The 23,416-nt window shown below is 45.4% G+C and overlaps 1 protein-coding gene across 3 annotated transcripts in view; it reads right to left on the minus strand.

Annotated features, from left to right (window-relative positions):
• Positions 1-2,320: 2,320 nt before the first annotated feature.
• The window catches only part of THADA (THADA armadillo repeat containing), a 283,517-nt gene continuing 262,421 nt past the window's right edge, over positions 2,321-23,416 (minus strand). For all 3 annotated transcript variants that reach the window (XM_045580694.1, XM_036435157.2, XM_036435155.2), the window contains exons 37-38: positions 4,521-4,690; positions 2,321-3,493 (exon numbers count right to left, since the gene is read on the minus strand). In XM_045580694.1, the coding sequence (XP_045436650.1) occupies positions 3,098-3,493; positions 4,521-4,690 (566 nt within the window). In that variant the 3' untranslated portion in view covers positions 2,321-3,097. The remainder of the gene's footprint in view (positions 3,494-4,520; positions 4,691-23,416) is intronic.

A 23,416-nucleotide genomic window follows, 5' to 3' on the forward strand; every position in this document is an offset into this window, starting at 1 on the left:
GCACACCTGGCAGCCTCGGCTGCAACTGGGCTTAAGTTGGAAGAGTCAGGGAGCGGCCCACACCCCCTTCCCGAATTGATCTTATTTGGCTTGTGTTCTGCCCTTATTTCCATTAGGTTGCTCATTTCCTCTCTCAGCTAACCTGGAGGGGAAGGGCTCCTTCGAGTTAAGCTTGAATGCAGTACCCAGTGCTGCACTCCCTCCACACCTACCCAGGGAACTAGAGTCTGGGTAGGGCAAAAACTTGAGGGCCAGAAACTTAGGGCTTGAAGTTCAGAGCCTGCCCCTTCCAAGCCGTGTGGTTTTAGGCAAGTCACATGACATTTGTGTTATAGACCAAGGACTCTTTGGTTCTTGAGTTTTCTGGCGAAACTATAATTCCTGCTTTACTTATTTCTCATCTTAGCCAAGGTGCAAATGAGTTGTTAAGGGTGTTTAAAAGATGAGTAAAGTCCATCCTAGTAATTAAAGCAAATTTACATAGCATAAAAAAAAAACAGGAAGCCAGTCCTCTGGTCTGTGGCCAGATGTCTAGAGGTTTGCAGAATCATGAATGCAGAGATAGGGGCACCAAATCTTAAACTTGAGGATAGTGCCCTCAGAACAGGTGACCGCTTCATTCTTTTTTACATATATACTAGAGGCTGGCCTGGTGCATGAAATTTGTGCACAGGTAAGGTCCCTAGGTCTGGCAGGTGATCAGGGCTGATGGGGCCTTGCAGTTGCCAGCTGGGGCCTTCCTTCATTCCACCTCGCCCCCTGGTGGTCAGCACACGTCATAGCAAGTGGTCAAACTCCTGAGGGGACACTTCGCATATTAGCATTTTATATATATAATCTTTATTTTTTTAAAGTATTACATATGTTCCCCTTCCCCCCATTGACCTAGCGCCCCCCCCCCCCCCCCACGGCCTTCCCCACACCATTGTCTGTGGGTGACTGTTTCATTCTTATGACTGACCCAGCCTTCCCTGGCCCCTAGATAGAGCTGGGCTGCTGCAGCTGACACTTCTAAAACCCTGGCTGTTCTGTTTTGTTCTTTATTGAAATGACCCCAAAGACAACAATTTGAGGGTGGCCCTGACAGAAGGGAATTCCAGAGTTTCCCTGGGAATCAGGAAAGTGTAGGATAGCCATTTCCCTAGCCACTGCTATTGGAGGTGAGCAACAGGATTTCAGACACAAGACCAGTGACACATCTGTGCCCCCGTCCTTCCAGGCTGTCCCTCCTGTCCACATCGAACCCAGATCAAACCCCAGGGTAATTCTGCCTAGTCCACAGCTATGTAGACTTGGCAGAAGGATTCTGGAGATAACATATAAACATGCTATAGAGTACAGGTTTTGGTACAGAGTACCTGCTGGCATAAAACATTTTTATTATGCAACTGCTTGTATTTCATTTTTAATAAAGAAAAAATAAAAAAAGGAATGTGGACTTTGCTGGGGCCAGTTTCATAATATTCTACCATGGTTATCGGCACATCATGCCAACAATTCCCTGACTTCTCACCAGCCAGGCCTTCTCAGAACAAAAGAAATATTAGGTTGGCAACCTCCCATCAAGTGTGTGTGAGCCACACAGATGCCTAACCAGGAAATTAATTTAGGATCATACAAAAAAAAATTTATTTATTTTTTATTTATTTATTTTTTTTAGCTGAATGGTGCAAAACAAGCAAAGGAATCTCCTATTCTCATTAAGACAAAACTTTGGACACTAAGTCAACTTTTCTCCCTCTCTAAAGAGCCATTTCTATTTCTAGGGTGGCTGTATTTTTAATGTGAGGTGGTTTTCTTCAAAGAGAGACAAATTATATCTGAAATATAAGCCTTTCTGCAGTAGGAAATGATCATATCAAACTCTCCTCTAAACTGCCTCTTCAGACCCTCAGACATCAATAATATAATTCTAAGAGACTGCTCACCTGAAAAGTATTTTAAAATATTTACAGATCCTAAAAGCTGGGCCAGGTTTATATACGATTGCTGAAATGGCCTTTTCAGATAACTAGGATGAAAAATGAATGTGGATGAGGCTATGACCCATCCCAGCTACGAATTTCAAGATAACTGCCCGAGGGTTACACTCACTCTGAAATAAATTGAAAATGGCAAGTCCATGAAAAACAGGACCAGCGGCAAAATGTATGCAAGAGTGACACCTGCTGGGTGTCTGAGGAAGAGGGCTGGGCTTGGAAACGCAGAAAACCCTTAGGCTTGCGAGAGTCACTCACTGAAATGGATCAATGTTATTTTCTGGCTCCTAAATAAGAAACCCGTTGTTATTGTCACTAAGAAAATGATGGTAAACAGTGTGGGCATCAAATATGCCATTTATCCCGGCTCTCCTTTCCCCGGGTTCCGTCTAACAGCCAAGAGGCTATGCTTTCACCGGGCAGCTCAGGTAGCCCTAGCATTAGCAAAAACACCTTTTTCCTGGGCTAGGAGCTCTCAATGGCTCTTTTAATAATTAGAAGTGGCATGTGTAGGTCACTCAGGACTCACACATGCAGGCAATAAAGAAAACCCCTATTTGTATGAAGTTGATCCTTAATACTCTCAGGATCCATCCAACATTTGGAACATATTCCTGCTTTAGCTAAAATGGAATAAAGTTTAGAATTCTGACCAAATGGGCCATTTGCCAACAAATCCAGCTCCGACATCCAGCCAAAAAAAAAAAAAAAGGGGGGGGGGGGGAAGAGGGGGGAGAGGAATCATATGTCAAAACCCAATTCTATGCAGTCAATTCACAGAAAACGCAGGCCGGCTACGGCTGGACATCAGCGGTCCTGGAGGATGAAAAAGGCTAATTCAGACCCACAGGTGGCCTGCACCTGGGAACAGAGCAGATATTCACTGTGGTAGCCTCACTTCCTACAGTAGCTGCAATAAACCAGGCTGCCCTGAATGAGGGAACTGATGAAAAACTCCTCTGTAGAAAGACTGGACTCACAGAAGTCGGGGAGGTATGAAGGGCAAACAAACAAAAAAAAAGTGAATTTATGTTCAACATATTTCCTGCAGGTTTAGTGGGGACTAATCCACCCTCACCCACCACACTAACCCTCACCCTCCAGCAGGTCTCCTTTCTTCAACAAGCCACTTCTGTTCCTGGAAGAGTTAACTGATTTGCTTCTGCTGGAGAGTCAGCAGCACTGGGAACCAGGGTGCCTTCCCCTTCCTTTCCTTCCAAAAGGGCCAGCAGCCTCAGGCAAGCCAAGGTCCTTTCCTCCTGAACGCGCAGTCTCGTGGACTCCACCGTCTTCAGGAACGCGGCGGGCGGGGGCAGCTCTCCGGAGAGCTGGGAAAGGCCGCGGCGCTGCTCTGACGCTGTCCTTCGAAGGTGACGGAGCCTCTCGGGCCGGAGGGGACTCCGGCTGGACTTGGAGAGGAGACGGGAGAGGTTCTTGGAGAGGTGTTTTACAAAGGTCAGGGTCTCCGCCCAAAAGTTGATTTCTGCTTTTTCAAACAGGTAGTCTTCTTCCACCTAAATCAAACGGAAAGCCAAAAGTCAGCCTCACAGGGGATGCTGACAAACACAAGTCCAGATCAGAGTCCTGCCAGATGCAGAAGAGGCGGGTCCCCTCCCCCACCGAAGAGAGGGCCCACTTGGGCCTGTCAACACCAGCTACACACACCACTTGCAGCCTTGAAGGTCACCTTCTATTTTCACTCGTACTTCTCTACTGGAGAGGAATTTTTTTTTCTCTCCAGACTTAACATGACCTTTGATAAAGATGTGTTTGTGGTTCCAAGCCAAGATATTTTGGGGGCCTGGTGTTGAAAAGGGGACCTCAACATGGGGGGGTGGGCCCTGGACATAAAGGTGCGTCTAGAAATCAGAGAGGAGGGAGGAAGGGAACTCTTGGCAACAGAACAAAAGCAAACTACCCGACACGAGACACTACATAGTCTCTGAGTATGAAATTAAATTTTTATAATGTTGGGGATTTTCAAGGCCATCTTATCTTGTTTCTCAATTTCCCATCAACAGGCTGCTTTTGATCTCTCAGCCTGCTGGTGATGCCAAAAAGGCCATCTGAGTCAGATACTGTGGATGGGAAAGGAAGTTGTGAAGATGCTTTTGCTACTTGTCTTAGTCCCTGGTTTTTCTGTATGTTGACTAGTCCCCCACCTGGATGGGGCTAATCGTTTTCTTCAGTCAGCAAATACCCTGGGAGGACCCTGGTTCTCTGGAAATGTTTCACCTTCAGACCTCACCACATGGAGCCCCGGCTCCTCCACTGTTGACTGATACAATTCTCCATAATTCAACTCTCAACTTCCAACGAGCCTCTTTTAAGTCCTCTCTCCCCATAGACCAGAACCCCAAAAGCCAGCATGAGAGCTGCCCCAGCAGTGCCCAGCAAGCTGCCATGATCATTTGGAAAGTTTCTGAGTATCCAGAAGCATGTTTCAGCAGTCATGTTAGGCCGAGTTAGCCTGTAAGTGCTGTATCCTATGGGTTTAGGACTCTCCCATTTCACCTCCACTGCCCCAAGACCCAGGACTACCTGATGCTCATTCTCCACACAGACCACGAGGTCATCACCCTCTCCCAACAGCCATCCCAGCAGGACCGGGAGTGCAGGGGCAAGCTGGTTCCACTGCTGGAGCAGGTCACACAGCACAACCAGGGCCAAATCCAGCGCGATGGAGGCATCCACCTGGCAGAAGGCAAATTCTGTGGAAACGAGAGAGGTGAGAATTGAGTGTGCTGCTCAGGGTCAACCCAGGGAAGCTCTGTGGGGTTCTGGGAACATGAAGGGCCTCAGGCAACACCAATGCCACCAGACTGGCAGGGAAGCTGGTGGGATAGGCTCATTAAATATTGTTAACCCACTTCTGAGTCTTACTGTACAGTGTGGATAGGAGCAAGCACATCTGTAGAACTAGACATTTAGATCCCCTTAGCCTGCCTAGTATAATTGGAAGGTTATCAGGAAACTTCCCACCCAGTGTCCCTTCTGCAGGCCTGCCACAATGCCCAAATTCTATTGGTTCACCCCTTTCTCCAGCAGCAAATCCCGCTGGGCACATACACAGAGCATCTCTAAAACATCTTAACAGGGAATCAGAGAACTTGTTCTTAAAAGGCCAGTGTGTGTGTGTGTGTGTGTGTGTGTGTGTGTGTGTTTCTCAAATGAGGATATTTTTCCATTGCCTTTTGTTTGTTTTTTAGAAAGAGTGAAAAAAAGAGGAAAAGACAGAAATGTCGATTTGAGAGAAATTCATTGATTGGTTGCCTCTTGCATGAGCCTCAACTAGGGCCCACGCCGGGGAAGGAGCCTGCAAACAAGGTATGTGCCCTTGACCAGAATCGAACCTAGGACCCTTCGGTCCCCAGGCTGTTGCTCTATCCACTGAGCCAAACTGGCTAAGACCAGACAATAAATATTTCAGACTGTCACAACTACTCAACTCTGCTGAAAGTAGCCATAGACAATATGTAAACACATGGTTGTAGCTGTGTTCCAATAAAACTTTATGTCCCAATAAAATTTGAATTTCATGTAATGTTCATGTCACAAAATATCCTCCTTTTGATTTCCCCCCAACCATCTAAAAATGCAAAAACTATTGTGTTACAGTTTACAAGCTGTACAACAGCAGGCTGTGGGCTGGGATTAGCTTAGATTTTGCTGCCCAGTCTTATAGTGACTTCGTCTTTCAGACACTCGTTTTCCTTGCTGGCTGGGTAAAGCCTGCTGAAAGAGGAAGTGGGTGCCTTGGGGGAACCATTGCTTACTTCACCATCTTGCCTGACCCAGTCCTAAATATGGATCTGAAGGGAGGCTCTGGGTGTTGACACTTACGCAAACAACCTCGCCACTTCTACCCCTAGCCTGGAAGAGGTCTGAAACATGGGACTGGAACCCCACTCCACTCAGTAAGTGGTTAACTAGTATTATTGTTGATAACAGCAAACACTTTCCTTCTATTGAACCCTAACTGCTCCCACCACCATGAGGGAAGTATCCCTACTGAACAAATGAGGACGCTATGCGTCTAGTGGTTGGGTAAACCGGTCCAGTCCACATAGTCAGTGGTGGTGGCACTGGGCCAAGCTGATCTGGGTGCACGGGCTGCCCCCTAACCTGCAGGGAGGCGATGGAGAAACACTCCCTGCACCCTGTAGAGATGAAGTCAGGTTTTGTCACTTTTTTTAGTCATTTAAAAAGCTCCCAGCTGAGGGCTGTATTTTGAGGGGAGGAGGGGAGGTAGAAGCTGGAAGTCCTTAGTATTGTGGCACCAGCATCAGGTCAGCTTATCTTGAAACCTTTCTAAAAGATCTGCCCTTTGACTCACCCCCTCTCCCCACCCTTCCTTTTTATTGTCTCCTTAAGGCAAGAGCTGAAAGCCCCACAGGGAAGACAAAACTTTCATGTACCAGCAAAACCAGGGCCTGCAGCTCAGGCAACCCTCCATCAAGGACACGTGCAGCTGACCAGAGATGCCACAAGGAAGGCCAGACTGCCACACCTGCCAGGACAGAGATCCTCCCTCCCGCACCATTTGGCCATGCATCATGCTTAGGAAGTGGCAGGAGAGGAATGAGAGTAACAGAGGCACAAGAGAATTGGTGCGTTGGCGGGAAGTGGATCCAGATGGAATTATAACCACCCAAACACCGACCCTGTAAGATGAGGAGGAAAGGGGAAGGAAAGCTGGGAAAGGGGTGGAGAGACAATTAGTTGGATTTAGGTCTCCTGTTCAAGGGGCCAGATTCATCCCATCACATTCCCTCTTTTACTACCAAGTCCTGGACTAAGACAACTCAGCCACAACAGTCTAGATCCCCTTCACAAGGAGATTGAAGAGCAAGGAGAGAAAGTTTTCACCCAATTATGAAGGCCAGCCATGCTTTCATAGGCTCACTGGTCCTTCAAGGAAAAAAGAAAGCAAGTGACCAAGCAATAAGTGTGCCTGAAGAACCTGTTGTGTGTTCAGAACAGCCAAACAATTTAGAAAAATGTAACGAAACTGGAAGATACACAATTTCATATTTTAAAACTTACAAAACTACAATTATCCTGACAGTGTGGTAATGACATAAGGACAGATATTACCTCACAACATATAAAGAAATTAACTCAACCTGTATCAAAGGTTGAAATTTAAGAGGAAAAACTATAAAACTCATAGAAGAAAACATAGGAGTAAAGTTTTATGATCTCATATTAAAAAATGGTTTCTTAAATATGACAGTAAAAATACAAGCAACAAAGGAAAGTTAGACTTTATAAAAACTGAAAACTTTTGTGTTTCAATGAATATCATTAAGAAAGTGAAAAGACAACTCAGACTTGGAGAAAATATGTGCAAATCCGATATGTAACGAGGGACTTGGCTCTAGAATACACAATGAATTCTTAAAACCCAAAAATGAAAAGAAAAATAACCCAACTAAAATATGTGCAAGAGATCTTAATAGATGTTTCTCCAGAGAAGATATACAAATGACCAATAAGCACATGAAAAGATGCTTAGCATCATTAACCATCAGGAAAATGCAAGTCAAAACTACTGGGTTAAGTTTTGGAGAAGATGTGAAGAAACTGGAACTCTCTTGTAGTGCTGGTAGAAATGTAAAATGGTGCACCCATTTTGGAAAAGTCTCAAGGTTTCTTCCACTCTTAGGGATACAACTCGGAGGAAAAAACACACACATGTTCAAAGAAAAACTTATACATGAATGTTCAGAGCAGCATTGTTAATTGGAAATGATCAAAATATCTACCAACCAATGAATGAATAAATAAGATGTGTTACAGCCATACAAGGGAATATTTTTCAGCCATAAAGTAATGGAGTACTTGTAAATGCTATAACACAGATGAGTTTTGAAAACATTATGTTAAGTGGAAGAAGTCAGATTCAAAAGACCACATACTGGACAGTTCTACTTATATGAAATGTCCAGAATAGGCAAATCAGAGACAAAAAAAAACACACAAACAGATTAGTGGTTGCCAGGGGTTGCAGAATGGGGAAAATGAGGACTGTCTACTGATAGATATAGTGTTTCGTTTTGGATTGATGAACATGTCCTGGAATTAGGTAGTGGTGAAGGCTTCATAACTTTATGAATATATGGACATGTGAACATATATGTACATTTGAATATGATGTATTTTATGGTATGTGAATTACATCTGGGCTGGGGGCATGGAAAGTATGGAAGGCTGAAAAAAAAATGGCCTCCTAAAAGATATCCATGTCAAGTCCCTGGAACCTATGAGATTACCTTACTTTCTAGGAACCTCTTTCACGGCCCGCATGGAAAGAGTTCCAATCCAGGGTTCAGGTTCTGGAGGAGGGCTGCACACAAATGAAGGGACTTGAGACTTGAAGAAATTCAATTTGACAATATGGGGGACCAGGTGGTGTCCCACTCTAGTGGGAGAACTACTCTTGCTCTGGCCCTGCCACCCCCTTTTATCGAGGCTTTGGGGAAAACATCTTAGGCAACATAAACAGAAATTTGCATGTAGCCCTTAGGCAGGAAATAACAGAAACTTACATGGGACAAACAAGGTGGAGGCTGCTTCAGCTAACAATATCTCAACTAAAGAGTGAGTGGTTAGAGCAATTAAAGTTGTTGACCAGCCTTCCTGGCTTCCTGTCAACATCTCTTTTTAGTAAAACTGATTTGTTTTCCAGCATTACTTGGGAAAGAGGTCTTTGCAGGTGTAAATAGTTGATGATATTGAGGTGAGGAGATAATCTTGTGTGATCTGATGGATTCTAAACGCCATCACAAATGTTTTAGTAAGAGAGAGACAGAGGGAGGTTTGACACCAGACACACAGAGAAGGCGATGTGAAGACAAGGACAGAGGTTAGAGTGACAAGAGCAAAGAAATGCTGACAGCCTCCAGGAGCTGGGAAAGGCGGGACTGGGTTGTTCCCCAGAGCCTCCAGAGGGAGTGTGGCCCTGCTGACACCTTAATTCCCGACTTCTGCCCTCCCCCCCCCCCCCACCAGCTGTCAGACAATACATTGCTGTTGTTTTAAACCATCAAGGTTGTGGCTGTTTGCTACAGCAGTCACAGGAAACTAATATAGGGGAAAATATGCTAAAGTGTGTGCTGTTTCTTTTCAGAGTGATGAGAATGTCCTAAAATGGATTGGGTTGATGGTTGCATAACTTTATGAATGAGCTAAAAACCATGGAATAGTACTCTTTAAATGGATGACTTATATGGTATGTATATGGTATATCTCAGTAAAGCTGTTACCTATAATATAAAAGCATAATATGCTAATTAGGTGGGATGACCTTCTGGACTAAGCCACGGCACTATGGGGGCCAAGGCAGAGGCAGCCACTGCGGCTGTGGGGGCCGAGCCCCTTGCACGAATTTTGTGCAACAGGCCGCTAGTAATAAAGTAAAAATAAAACCCCACTATGTGCCCAAGTTCCTTCCAGTTCCTGGGGTGAAGCCTGACCACTGTGCCTGCCTTGAAAGAGTTCACAGTCTACCTGAACCTAGATAAATACACACACACACACACACACACACACACACACACACACACACGTTCCTCCTAACGGATTTAGAAAAATAAATATAGACAACATGAATGAAAACAAATAAGCAATTTATAAGAGTTAAAAGTATGAACTTAAAAAAAAAAGAATTGGGTATCTTTCCTCTTTTTCAATTCTCTGACATGTTTTTTAAAAATCGATTTGAGAGAGAGAGAGACATCAATTTATTATTCCACATATTCATACATTCATTGGTTGATTCTTGATGTGCCCTGACTGGGGATCGAACCCACAACCTTGGTATATTGGGATGATACTCTTATTAACTGAGCTACCCTGCTAAGGCAAAGTGTGCACTTCTTATTCAGTAGGGTCATACTTCACCAAAAAGGGGTTCATAAATTAAATGAAATTTAGCTGGTTGAATTACACCTCAAAGCTTATAAGAATACTTGCATTTTGTTCACTTCCAACCACACCAAAGATGAAGAAATGGATCCAAACAAATATTACCCTCAGGCAACAACGCCTTGAAAAAGACCTGGTTCTCCCAGGGGCTTTCGGCTTGGGGAGGTGGGGAGCTGCAACCACCAGCTGCTAAAAGTTTCAGGGTACTGCAGTGACACCCAGTTTTGTGGTTCCCTCCTAAGCTCAGCGGGATGGAGTGAGGAGCACGTGGGCTTCACCCTGGCAGTTCCAGCATAACAAGGCCTGTCCCTGGGGCCCTGGCATGTGAAGGGGCAATAGGTGAGGGATGAGCTGAGTCCAGACCACAGATGTTCTGAGCGACAGTGTCTGGGCCACACTTGGCATTCCCTCTGTTTAGCAGGGATTCCTTTGACCTGAACCATGGTAGGCCTTTCCTGTGCAAGGTACAGAGTCAGCCCTCCCTCCAAGTGAGCCCTGCCCTCTCCAGCACTTCCCCTGCCCTCTGCCTGCTCCTAGGTGGCTCCACGGGCCTCCACCTGCACCTCTTCCTGTAAGGTAAGTGCCTTGTGCTTTATTCCTCTTTACAGGGTCACTTACCCCAAAGCACTCCTCCTGAAGGGGCCATGTAACCCTCTCTCCCCATCTCCCTGACCCTGCCACGTGAGCTGTGAAGGCATCCTCATTGTACCCCACCTTTGACAGAGGCGGTGTACAATGAGGATGACTACAAACATGACAGGAAACTAATACAGGGGGAAAAATGCCAAAGGGTGTGCTGTTTCTTTTCAGAGTGATGAGAATGTCCTAAAATGGATTGGGATGATGGTTGCATAACTATGAATGTGCTAAAAATCATTGACTTGTACTCTTTAAATGGGTGACTTATGTGCTATGTATATGGTATATCTCAGTAAAGCTGTTACCTATAATATAGAAGCATCATATGGTAATTAGATGGGACGACCTTCCGAACTAAGCCACGGCATCATGCGGGCACCTGGGCAACATGACACCCCATTTCCATCAGCCTCCTCTCCGCTGCCTGGGCAGCGTTCATTCAATGGGTCTGCGGACACATCCCACGTTCTTCAGCGATGAGCTTGGATCCTGCAATTTCTCTTTTTCTTTCTTTGAAACCACTCCAGTTTTCTTTAGCTTATTTCCCTACTGGAACTTCTTTCTATTTCTTACAGGGGGCTCTCAGCCTGAGCTTGAAGACTGACTAGCTCCTTTTGAGTTCTTCCTGAAGCTTCTCTGGCCCTCAGTGCCCCCACCCCTTTACTCTTCCTGGCCCCCCACTCCCAAACTCACCCCTTTCAGCTTATTCAGGGCTTGGGGTGGGAGAGAGGAAGAAACCAAAAGACTGATTCATCTCAGCAGAGCTGTCATGGCCGCAAGGCGCTGAGCTCGCCGAGGACGCGCCCAGTCCAGGGGCAGGACACAGGGCAGAGCCTCGATGGGGGCTGCCCAGCTCCCCCCGCACAGTGGTGGGATATAGAAGGTCATGGGCGCAGATGGTCCCGAAGTGTAACTGAACACTAGACATCTGAAATCATCCAAGTCCAGGAAGATCACTTTTCTCTCCTGAGGGCTTTCACTACCACCATGCCCCAGTCTTACCCAGAATCCAGAAAGCTCCCCTCCTCACTCCCAGGCCTCTACAGCTCCAAACGGAGCACAGCAGTCCATGGCATATAACCAGCAAACCAAGTCTCTCCTCAACACACACAGTAATCTGAAGATGCATAAACAGTGCTCAAAACATTCAGTGCCTGTGATTTCAAAGTTTCTGGGAAGTTTACATCTTGAAACAAAGCTCACTCCCAGGTTTCCCCGGCCTTCCCTATCTGTGACCAGCAGCCTCCCTGGAACTCATGTGCACCTTCGGAAGGCATCAGACACCACCTGTTGCCCCGGCCCAGGGCCAAGCCTGGGGTGAGCGGGGGGACAGGCCAGGCCACAGAAAACCTCCTTCAAAAACAGGCCAGGGAAGAGAGAACCATTCAGAGAAAACAGGGCAGTGAGGCTCCGGGTTCTTAGGCAGCTGCGGGGGAGAGAAGAGCCCACTGCCAAGGGTGGGCTTACAGGAGCTGTAGGAAGGGCATCTTGGTGGTCGGGGTCCTGTACCAGAGGTGGGAGGAGGGATTAGGAGAAAGTGGAACTCTGAAAAGGAGCAGGTTGTTTTTGACCTTGAGGATGTTTTGATCCTGCCATGAATGTTACTGGTAAAAACAGTCAACATAAAAGTAAGCTGACAATGGCTAAATAACACACGATAACATTCACAGTAACTGACCAGAGCCGTCACTTTGTTAGTAACACTGAAAACTGCAAATAATGATCACAGCAGCAACAACCAGGGGGGTGTGCACATGAAAACTGACCGTCTGAAACTGGGGCTGATACGATTCTTCCTGATTAAAAGCTTTGACCAAAAATCAACTCTTCATTGTTCATTTTACACATATTTACTTAAGGAAATAAGGCAGCCCCAGCCCGGTGGCTTAGCTGGTTGGAGTGTCCTCCCATACACCAACAAGATTGTGGGTTCGATTCCCCATTAGTGCACATACCTAGGTTGCGGTTTGATTTCCTGGTCAGGGCATGTACATGTACAGGAGGCAACCGATCTCTCTCTCTCTCTCTCTCTCTCTCTCTCTCTCTCTCTCTCTCTCTCTCTCTCTCTCCCTCCCTCCCTCCCTCCCTCCCTCCCTCCCCCCCTTCTCTCTAAACTCAATAAGCATATCCTCAGTGAAAATTAAAAAACAACACAAGAAACAAAAAAAGCAAAAATTCTTATTAAAAAAGAAAATAAGGGAGAAGATTCAAAATGGTTTAACTGATCTACATAGAGAATTGATCAAGGAATTAAATTGGTTTGATGGAGTTACATAGGAAAATGTTTCTTTTGTATGTGTGTGTTTTTTGTTTGTTTTGTTTTGTTTTAATTAATCTTAATCTGAGAGTATTTTCCCACTGATTTTTAGAGAGAGGGTAAGCGAGGTGGAAAAACAGAGAGAGAGAGCATCAATGTGAGAGAGATACATCAATTGGTTGCCTCCTGCACACTCCCCAACCAGGGCTGGTGAATCAAACCTACAACCGAGGTACCTGCTCTTAACCAGATTGAACTTGGGACTCTTCAGTCCTCAGGCCAATGCTTTATCCACTGAGCCAAACCGGCTAGGGTAGGAAAATGTTTCTTGATGAACATCAGTTCGTATAATTCAGATTAAAAATTTATATTTAAATTTACATAGAATTTCTGAATTTGGTCCTCACTCAGGAAGCAGAAGTTGGCTTGCTTCCACAACCTTCCTGTCCCTAAACTCAGGGCCTCTCTCACCTGTTACCTGACTCTGATCATGTGCACAGGCTCTGGAGCTCCCTGGGCTCTCCGAAGCTCTCTCCTCTGCTACTTCCTGCCCTTTCTTCTCAGTGGCATTTGTCCTTGCCCTCACCTCTGTACCCAGTTAGCTGTTCTGCCTTTTCATCCCCACTCACTCCCAGGTTTGCCCATACCAGCTTTCATATAAGAACAATGGTAACCTAACCAGCCTCCTTGCTTCCCGTCTTGTCATCCTCTCCAAGCCATCCTCTACCCTGTGGTCAGAGTGATCTTCTAAAGCCTCCTTAAAAGCCGCCAGTGGCTCCTCAAAGCCTGAATGTTCTAGGTCTTAGCATGAAAGGCTCGTTCTGCCTGGCTCCCTATGCCATTGTTACAGGAATAGGTGAGACCACAGCTCTCTTGTGTCACTTCTCTATCACTAGAGCATTGGCCATACCAGCCACTTGTGTTAGGTTCACACCTTCCTTCATTCTGGGCAAGTGAGTTTCTTTCTCAGTAAATTCTTCCCCCATTTCACAACAATATTTTATAGGGGCCCCAAATCCTCTCAGCACCTCACCTCTTCTCCATTCTCCCCCTTTGCCCCCCACCAGACTGTCTTTCTTCTGATTATCAGCATCTCTTTGGTAGCCTTATTCGCTTCCACAGAGACTCCTGGTTCCTCAACTTTATTCCTTCGGGTTCTTTCCAGATCGAGCATAATGAGGTCAAAGTTTCTTGGAGAGTAGGGATAGGGTGATATACGTCTACTATTCTTTGCCAGAGCACACTTAGGAGAATATCCATCAAGAAAAAACCTCTAGTTCCTCAAAAAGTTAAACACAGAATCACCCTAGAATCCAGCCGTTCCACTCCTAGGTATATACTCAGAAATGAAACCAGGTACTCAAATGACAGCTTTTACATGAATGTTCATAGCAGCACTATCCACAATAGCCAAAAGGTAGAAACAACTCAATGTCCATCCATGGGTGAGTACATAAACAAAATATGATACATCCAAACAACAGAATTACTCAGGCTTAAAGAGAAACAAAGAACTGATACATGCTACAACATGGATGAACATGGATGAACCATATAAACCTTATACCTTGTAGAAAAGCCAGGCACAACAAGTCATATATGACTCACTTACATAAAATATCCAGAGCAGGAAAATTCTTGAAGACAGAAAGCAGACTGGTGGTTGCCAGGGGCTAGGAGTAGGAAGATAGGGAGTGACGGCTTAATGAACATGGGGCATGCGAGGGGGTAAGGGGGAGAGGGAAGGGTGGTGAAAATGCTCTGAAACCAGATGATGGTTGCATAACTTTATGAATATACTAAGTGCTATCTAATCGTATACTTTATTTTAAAAAATATATATTTTTGATTTCCGAGAGGAAGGGAGAGGGGGAGAAATACCAATGATGAGAGAGTATCATTGATCAGCTGCCTCCTGCATGCCCCCCAATTGGAGATCCAGCCCCCAACCTGGGCATGTGTCCTGACAGGGAATTAAACTATGACCTCCTGCTTCATAGGTTGATGCTCAACCACTGAACCATGCTGGCCGGCTGAACTGTATACTTTAAAATGGTTAGTTTTATGTTATGTGACTTCCACCTCAATAAAAAATAAAAATACAGAAAAGAAAGGACCTCTTTGGGGTGGAGTCAGAAAGTGTGCCAAGAACAGAGGTTGATGGGTAATTGAATTCTGTGTCCCTGAGGCTTTAAAGAAAGGGGGAGGGGATGGGTAAGAAGTGCCTCTTCAGTAAGTATGGTTCCCCGGGACACATCTTCCAAAGACTAAGCCTGAGCAGGGGTACAAGGGGTGAAGAGATGAAGGTGTCCGTGAGGCTGAGCTCACAAGGACAAGGAGTTCAGGGCTTGGAGGACTAGAAAGGTGACAAGCTTTAGGAGGGCAGACCTAACAGCCACTGTGGAGGGAGCCCTTGCTTGCCTGTACCTCATCACGTTCAGTAATAAAACAAGACATTTTCCATCTAAAAGCACCTGCGAGGTAAGGCTCATATGTAAGTGGACCCCATGAAGAGTTTTAGGCGGAGTGGAGATCAGATCACAGAGCTGCAAGGAGAAATCTCTTTACCCAAATTACACAGACCCACTCATCTGGTTCCTATTTCATTGCCCGAGTCTGGTTTATAGTCGTGCTTTTTCATGAAAGCTTTTAAGCGAGGCTATTCCCTGACGTCATGCAAAAAACATGTCCGAATTCAATTACATTGCAGAGCAGCGCGTTTGGAAGAGAATGCGGCCGTGAAGCCTGCCGGGGTCCTGTTTCCTTCCCGTTAAAGCCATTCGCCTGCTTTCTAACAGCAGAATCCCCCAACCCTGCTCTCCCGGCCCCTCTGTCTGGGAAATGCAGCCAGCACTGTGTCCCCCCAGGAGCAGAGATGTGGGCGGGCTGTCAGGGAGTGGTGTCCAGCTAGGGCATGCCCGGCACCAGGGCTCAGTCCTGAGCCGGCTTGTCAGAGGCTGCACACCTACAATCAAGGAGAGGAAGCAGGGCCTCCTGCTATTGGCTTTCTCAGGAATCTACTCCAAAACCTCCTTTCCACTTCCTCCTCCACCCCCATGCCTCATTCGGACTTGCCTACAGGCTCGGGGAATGGTTTTTCTTAAAAGTTATTGTGAAAAACAGCTCTTTTCAATAGAAGTCTGTTCTATTGTGAGCACATTCCTCATAGTTTTAATTTTTTCTCTGTTCCTTTCTCCTCCTGGCAGGAGCTGCCATACTCCTAAATTTCCAGTAGAGGCTGTTCTTTCTCTCCCTCAGCCTGACTTGGGTGACCTGCCATTTCTAAACAATTCTCTCCCCCTTGTCTATCCCTTCTTTTGAAGTCCATACTAACCACCCTCCGACTCCTTTTAACCTTAGCTAGAGACGTGGCCTTTCTCATTGACACAGACTTCCTGCCATCCCACGGGTGACTTCAATACCCATGAAGATGTCTCTCCGGGTATCTGGTTTGACCATTCTTCAACCTCTTCATTTCCAATACTCTCCATCTCCAATTTCACTCTACTCCCAATGACCATGATGGCATCTGAGAATTTGTCATTATTTAGAATGATTTCAACTTCAAGGTCTCAAATTCCAAGACTTTTCATCACTTTAAATGCACGTCATCATTGCTAACATTTATTGAGCACTTACTATGTGCAAGCACTATCGTAAATTCTTAATGATATTCCTTAATGATAAGGATGTGGGATTCAAACCACATAGTCTATACACTATGGTTCCTATATCATATGACCCCTCTAATAGCTCTAATGCAACGTGTTTTGTTTTGTTTTTTTTAATGTTTTTATTGATTTCTAGAAAGGAAGAAATAGAAACATCAACCAGCTACCTCCTGTACACATTCCCCCCACCTCCCAGGGATCAAGCCCATAACTTGGGTAGGTGCCCCCCAACTGGAATAGAACTGGTAACTTCTTCGTGTACGGGACTATGCTCAGCCATCTGAGTCACAGGGCCTAGGCCCTAATACAACCTTTTAACTTCTTATTTCTTCTACTGAGACTACTGAATCACTCTAATCCTGGCTATATCCTTGACCCTGACCCTTCTCATGGCCATTGCTTCTCTCTCTCTCTCTCTCTCTCTCTCTCTCTCTCTCTCTCTCTCTCCCCCCCCCCATATCCCTGGGTCTGTGATGCTCTTCCAACCCCACCCCCCCAGTCCCTTGGTCAACTTGACCCGCTACTAGGCTCAGCAGTATTCCATAACCACCTCTCCCCAAACCTACTGATCCCCTTTCAGCTACAGATTCTAGCTAGTTGAAGAGAGGCAGGATGCTGATTAGGCTCTCCATAAATTCATGGTATTTAATCTCAGCTGGCCTCTCACTGTCCCCTAGCAATTCTTTTCATTCATTTTTTTTTGTCACTCTTAACTGAACTTCTATATAAACTATTCCAGCTTTCTTCTTGTCCATATATCCTACTCCCAAACCATTCCTTCTTACAGATAATCTTGTCTTCTACAAGGGACACTCAATATAAACTCCATCTTCTGTCCTCCCCACCTTCAGAATTTCTCTAATGATTCTTTTAAAGCATTACCTTGAAGGCAGAGCAGGGTCTAGGAAATGTGGTTTTAGGACAAAGGAGCAAAGTCAATATTTACATGAGAGGGAGGAGAGCCTAAAGACACATGGGAGAAAAGGGCATCGTGGGGGATAAAGTTCATGGAAATGGCATAAGGTACTGCCCGAAGAATGTGGGAAGGTGAGGGAGCATTTTTTTTTTTTTAGCTGAGTTTGAAGGGGGGTGATGAGAAGACAAATGAGGTTACAGAGTAATCTATGCTCGGGCCCTTTATTTGCCTATCTCCTCCTTACTTCTAAACTCTTTGAAGATGGCTTCTCACTTCCCACTACTCAACCCTTTATCAACTCTCTTATGACATTTTCTCAATCCTTATCCTCTTTGACCTGACCTTTTAACAGTGTTTGGCATGGTTGACCAACCCTGTCCTCTTGATAGTTTTTCCTTATTTGAGTTTCATGACAATGGAACCTCTTGGTTTTCTTGGTAGGTCTTTGTTACTTCCTTTGCTAGCTTTCCTCCCAAACTACTACAATGGCCTCCTAAAAATGCCCCCTACCTTTAATTTCATTCTCTTCCTAATCCATCCATTTATCTCTCTCATTCAATATATATTTATTGAGCCCCTGGCATGTGCCAAGCATATGGCAGCTATTAAACTGCGACAGAATTAATCTTAATGCATAGCTCTGATCACGTTACTTATTTGTTCAAAAAGCTTTACTGCTTCTCTGGTGCAAATGGTATCCAGATTCTTTGGCCCGGAACTCCAGATTTTAGTGACATCTGTTGTTTTTGTGGCCTAACTTCTAATCACCTTTTTTGGATAGCAGTACCCCCATCTCACCCCGGAGAGCCAGCCCTTCCACACATTTTGGTCCATGTGGTTTGAGTGGGCCTAAGCTTGCCCCCCACTCCAGTATGGTACACGCCTCAAGTGCATGAGGAAGGCGGGTGAGATGAAGCTGGGATGCAGCAGAAGGCCTTGGGATCAAGCAGGACTCTGTCACATGCAAAAGATGGACATCTGACTCAGGTCTAAGGCAATCAAGTCCCCCACCTCAGAGCTAAGTTCTGGGATGGGCCTGGAACCCAACCAGAGCCATTAAAAAGCAATGAGATTTTAGTGGCACAGAGACAGCTGGAACTGCTATAGCCATCCTCCAGCTCCAAAGGAAGTGAGAGCCTATCTGAAACAGAACCACCCCAACAGCCAGGGGGAGAAATGGCAAGAAATTAGGACCTTGGGACACTGTTTGAGCCTTTGGTTATGGCACATCTGAAGCCAGCCCTCGCCCCAGGATCCTCACTTATATGACCCAATATGCCCCTCTGTGCTGAAGTGGGGTGGCTGGGACTTTCCATCTTTTGCATGTGACAGAGTCCTGCTTGATCCCAAGGCCTTCTGCTGCATCCCAGCCTCATCTCACCTGCCTCACTCATGCACTTGAGGCGTGTACCATACTGATTCATTCCTTTCCTGAACAGGCCTCGCCCTAGGCCACCTGTCTTTCTGGCGGGCTCCCCGTCTTCCCCCACTGAAATGATGCCCCTTCTTTAAGGCTCAGTTCTGATGAACTTTCCTCCTAGTAGCCGTTCTTCTCCAGTTTCCTCCACTGACAAATGTTTGTCAAATAAATGGCTAAGTAAACAAACAATGATACAGAAACGGTCGGGGGATGGGGAAGTAGTGGTTTCCAAAGTGCTTCGTGTACAAACCTCGTTCCAGGACTCAAGTTCACTATCGTCTTGTTTCGGGCTTCGGATTTGTTTTCTCTATCTTCCCACTGGTCTAAATCCCTGCTTCCTACCATCCTTGGCCATTATTTCCTTGAGACACTGGCTTTTTAGAATGTTAGTAGATATTTATTTCTTAGTTTATTGATTTTAGAGAGAGAGGAAGGGAGAGAGAGATGAATATCGATGTGAGAGTGCAATATCAATAGTCTGCCTCCTATCCCCCTCTACCCCCGCAACTAGGGGTTGAGCCTGCAACCCAGGCATGTGCCCTGACCAGGAATAGAACTTTTCGGTGCACAGGACAAAGCCCAGCTAATAGAACCACACCAGCCAGGGCAGAATGTTAGTGGATATTTAAAACATAAAAAGTCCAAATTCCAAAACCAACCAAAGGAGGAAAAAAAGATTTGGCTATTAAACAAGTTAGGAAAATTCTGGGTTAAAGAATTTGTTTGTTTTGTATTGTAGGGGGTGGGGAAGGGGGCCGGTCATGTATGCAGCCTTTCTCCAACTTACTCATAAAACAGGTCCCAGAGCAGAGGGAAGTGCCACATGATTCCCGTAGACATGCCTCAGGTTAAGGCAGTGCGGGCTATTTCATAGACACACATACAGCCCCTGCCCTTTGTTCAAGGTGCCTATTTGCTCTGCACAAGTGACGATTATGAACACGGCAAACTGTTCATTGTTAAATATGGCATGCTAAGTGGTTTTGCTCCCTGGCAAATCTCCAAACCATAATTACGAAGGGACTGGAGCTGCTGAGGAATTCTTGGGTTACCGGAGGCTTTGATCCCGCTGTGGCCTTCCCTCCCTGACACAAATTTCCCTGGGTGTGGCTGATTTTCATTGTTTCGCGCTGCTGTGGTGTTGCTTCAAAGGGGAGGATTGAACGGAACTTCAAGGTGACCAGGGGCCTGGGCCCCCTCAGCGACTGTGGAGACAGGCTCTGGTGAAATCTCTGAGCCTTTCGGAGCCCCCAGTGGCAGTAACCAAGGGAATGCACAAGCTCCGTCCAAGTATCGGAGTCGGAATGCTGTGGCCTCTAATATTCAGTTTCCCACACACTCTGGGAAGCTCAGATTCTTAAGCCTCACTCATTATCGGGTTTCCAGCTGGGGCGAAGCCTCGGTACTAAAGGCTGACATGACTTTGCTCAGCAAAAGGCAATAGACTCAGGATGGGCGAGGCTTTGTTATTTTATCCCATCACAGTTGAGAGATCGCATCTAAAATTCTTCGGGTGGCTACAGTCATTTGGCAAGTGCTAAACTCAAACTCACGTCATTGTCTCCTCTACAAAGTAAGGAAGATACCTCAACCTGGTCACAAACCATCAGGTCAAACTTTCGAAAGAGTCAGCTCTACCTAGTTTGGCTCAGTGGATAGAGTGCTGACCTGTGGACTGAAGGGTCCCGGGTTCAATTCTGGTCAAGGGCACATATCTCGGTTGCAGGTTCCTCCTTGGCCTGGGCCTTCTTCAGGGCTCGTGCAGGAGGCAATCAGTTGATGTATCTCACATCGATATTTCTGTCTTTCCCTCTCTCTAAAAATCAATGGAAAAATATCCTCGGGTGAGGATTTAAAAAAGAAAAGAGCCAGACTCCCTTCTGCTGAAACGTGATAAAATGTCAAGGGGGACATACCTGTTCCTCGGCCTCTTAAGTTTCCCCCTACTTGAAAAGAGAGACAGGAAAGAACACCTAGGTGTTCATGAATCTATGATAGAAGGAATAAAAAGATAACCTTCAAAATAAAGTGGTAAGTTTCTCTATTTGGTAAATAAAAACAATTCTATAACAAATAGCAAATTTCTGGCTTTCCAGCATTAAAAAAAATTAATTTAGTTTTTGAATTGGGGATGGAAATGTGTTCACTTTTTGACACTTGTTTTTATTCTTATTTTAATATAGCTATTCTGTGAACTGTGTGATTACCCCCATTTTACAGATGATGAAACTGAGGCCAAGAAAGCAGAACCAATTAGTTCAAGATAGAGATCACTATAGTTTCTCCAACATGGCAGTACTCTTCAGAGGTCTTTTCCAAGATGGAAAAGCACCTCCCTGGTTATGGGTAGAGGTCCCTTTGTTGGTGGGTGGAGAGTGGAGATGAAGAAACAAAGGCAGGGAGGAGGAGATAGAAATCCGAGTCCCTCAGGGCAGCAACAAGAAACCAGAGGTTCTATCCTGGTGGGAGCTCAGAGAATTGTCCAGAACCCACTTATTTTGGGGAGGGAGCCAGAATAATATCCTTCTGCTTCTCAGTGATAAGTATCAGGTAGTCAGTCACAAAGATTAGAGAGGTGTGCCCACCCTGGGCACCTTGGCCTGATTCCAAAAGGCTAGACTTTAGGGCAGTGCAGGAGGCTTCTAGGCCTCCTTCTCCCCTGAATGGGTCAACTTGGTAGGACCCCCGATTGTCCCCCCACTCAATCTATTCCATTCCCACCTTCCCCGTTGGCATCTGTCTTAGGAAGATGTATATGAGCTCATTCTGGAAAATGGGAGACCTTTCTTTCGCTCAAGGTGCAGGTCGATGATTCATATAGCTAAAAATGAACTTAAGGCCAGAATCAATGGAAGGAAAATGAAACATAAGCAAAAAGTTAAATTCCCTGCTATTTAAATTACAGAAAGGAGCATAAAACCTTATTTAGTAATTATAACCAACACTCAAATATGTAAATTTTAATTACATGTTATGGACCAGTGAGAGCAAAATGAGGAAAAAAGAAGGAGAGGTGAGTGTAGGGGAAAGCCACAGACTAAAGGAGAGAAAGCCCAGAGGCCGGCACCATGGCCCAAGCTCAGGCAAGTGAGAGGGGGAGGAGGTACAAAAAGAGGGGCATTCAGTAGATCTTGGGGAGGTGACTGGTAGTGTCCTAAGGGTAAGGCTTATTAACCTGTAAATATTACAACTCTTACTAATACTTACCCTTAAACTGTCAGATGTCCCACTCATGGAATGGGGGAGCCATATGAGCCCGCTGGAGAAGAATCGCTGGATTAAACAGAGGACACTAAACTAAATTTGAATTTTAGATAATGAATAGCTTTTTAGTATAAGTGTGTCCCAAATTTGCATGTGGCATACTTATAAAAGCAATTATTTATGGTTTACAAATTCAAATTTAACTGGATGTCCTGTCCAAATTTGCTAAATGTGGCAACCCTACTCCAGAAGCTAAACTGTTCTTTGGAGTGGAGCCTCGATGACCAGGCCAATATTGACACAAAGGGTCGTGAGGGAAAACAAGTTGAAGGTCACCTTTGGAAATGAGGAGTGAAGCAGCACCGAGATTTTGCTAACAGGATGGAAATCAGCAACTGGGGGATATCAATTCTCAAGTCTTCCCCTCCCGACGCTGTTCATTTCCTGCTGTTTCCCTCCAGGACAGCTGAGATGGGCTTGGCCTGTCTCCCTGCCAAGGGTTAAAGAGACTAAAAAGAGTAATTCTATACGTTGGGACTGAGGGTGACCTGGCCGGTGTGGGTCTTGCCCAAGAGACTGGAGGTTCTGAGGTAGAGAGCGAACTTGCAGAACACAAAGAAACAAGTAAAAACCAAACAAAACACAGTCCATAAATGATAGAATGCTAAAACACAGCTTAAACTCAGTTGTAGTCACTATAACAGAGTGATGGTGACAGGGCCACCACGACTGCCTTGGCCAAGGGGCCATCTGGGAGCTGACACAGAAAGAGTTGCTGCTCCTGAGCGCTGGGCAGGGACAGTAGGGTGGGGGTGGACATGGCAGTGACACATGGCAACAACTGGCTACAGTGGAGATAGCCTATGCTTCTTCTATCCCCTTTGCCCTGCTATGTACTCTGATTGCACACACAGCCAGTTCATGCATGTGTACTCCTTGACAGGTCTCAGCAGACCCCGGAGACTGTAATTCACAGTATATAGCCTTCTTGACTTTAAAATATGATGCACTTATATATAATAACAACTACTATTATTACAGCTTAAAATGGGATCATTCCATACATTCTGTTCCACTACTTGCATTTTTCAGGTAAGGATACGTCATAGATAACTTTGCATGTCAGTTCATATAGGTTTACTCCTTCACTTTCAACTGCCACGTGCATGTATCAAAGTTCAACTAATCCTTTGATGGACATTTAGGTTGCTCCTTTTCCTGCTATAAACAGTGTTGAAAGGAATAACCTTGTACATATATCTTTACCCATGTGCACATTTTTCTACAGGACATATGTAATTCCTAGAAGTGGAATTACTGCATCAATTGGTATATACATTTAAAATTTCCATAGATACCATTAAACTTCCTCTAAAAATGCACCAATTTATAGTCCTGCTA

This window comes from Pipistrellus kuhlii, unplaced genomic scaffold (assembly GCF_014108245.1).
Source record: "Pipistrellus kuhlii isolate mPipKuh1 unplaced genomic scaffold, mPipKuh1.p scaffold_m20_p_13, whole genome shotgun sequence".
Lineage (NCBI taxonomy): Eukaryota > Metazoa > Chordata > Mammalia > Chiroptera > Vespertilionidae > Pipistrellus > Pipistrellus kuhlii.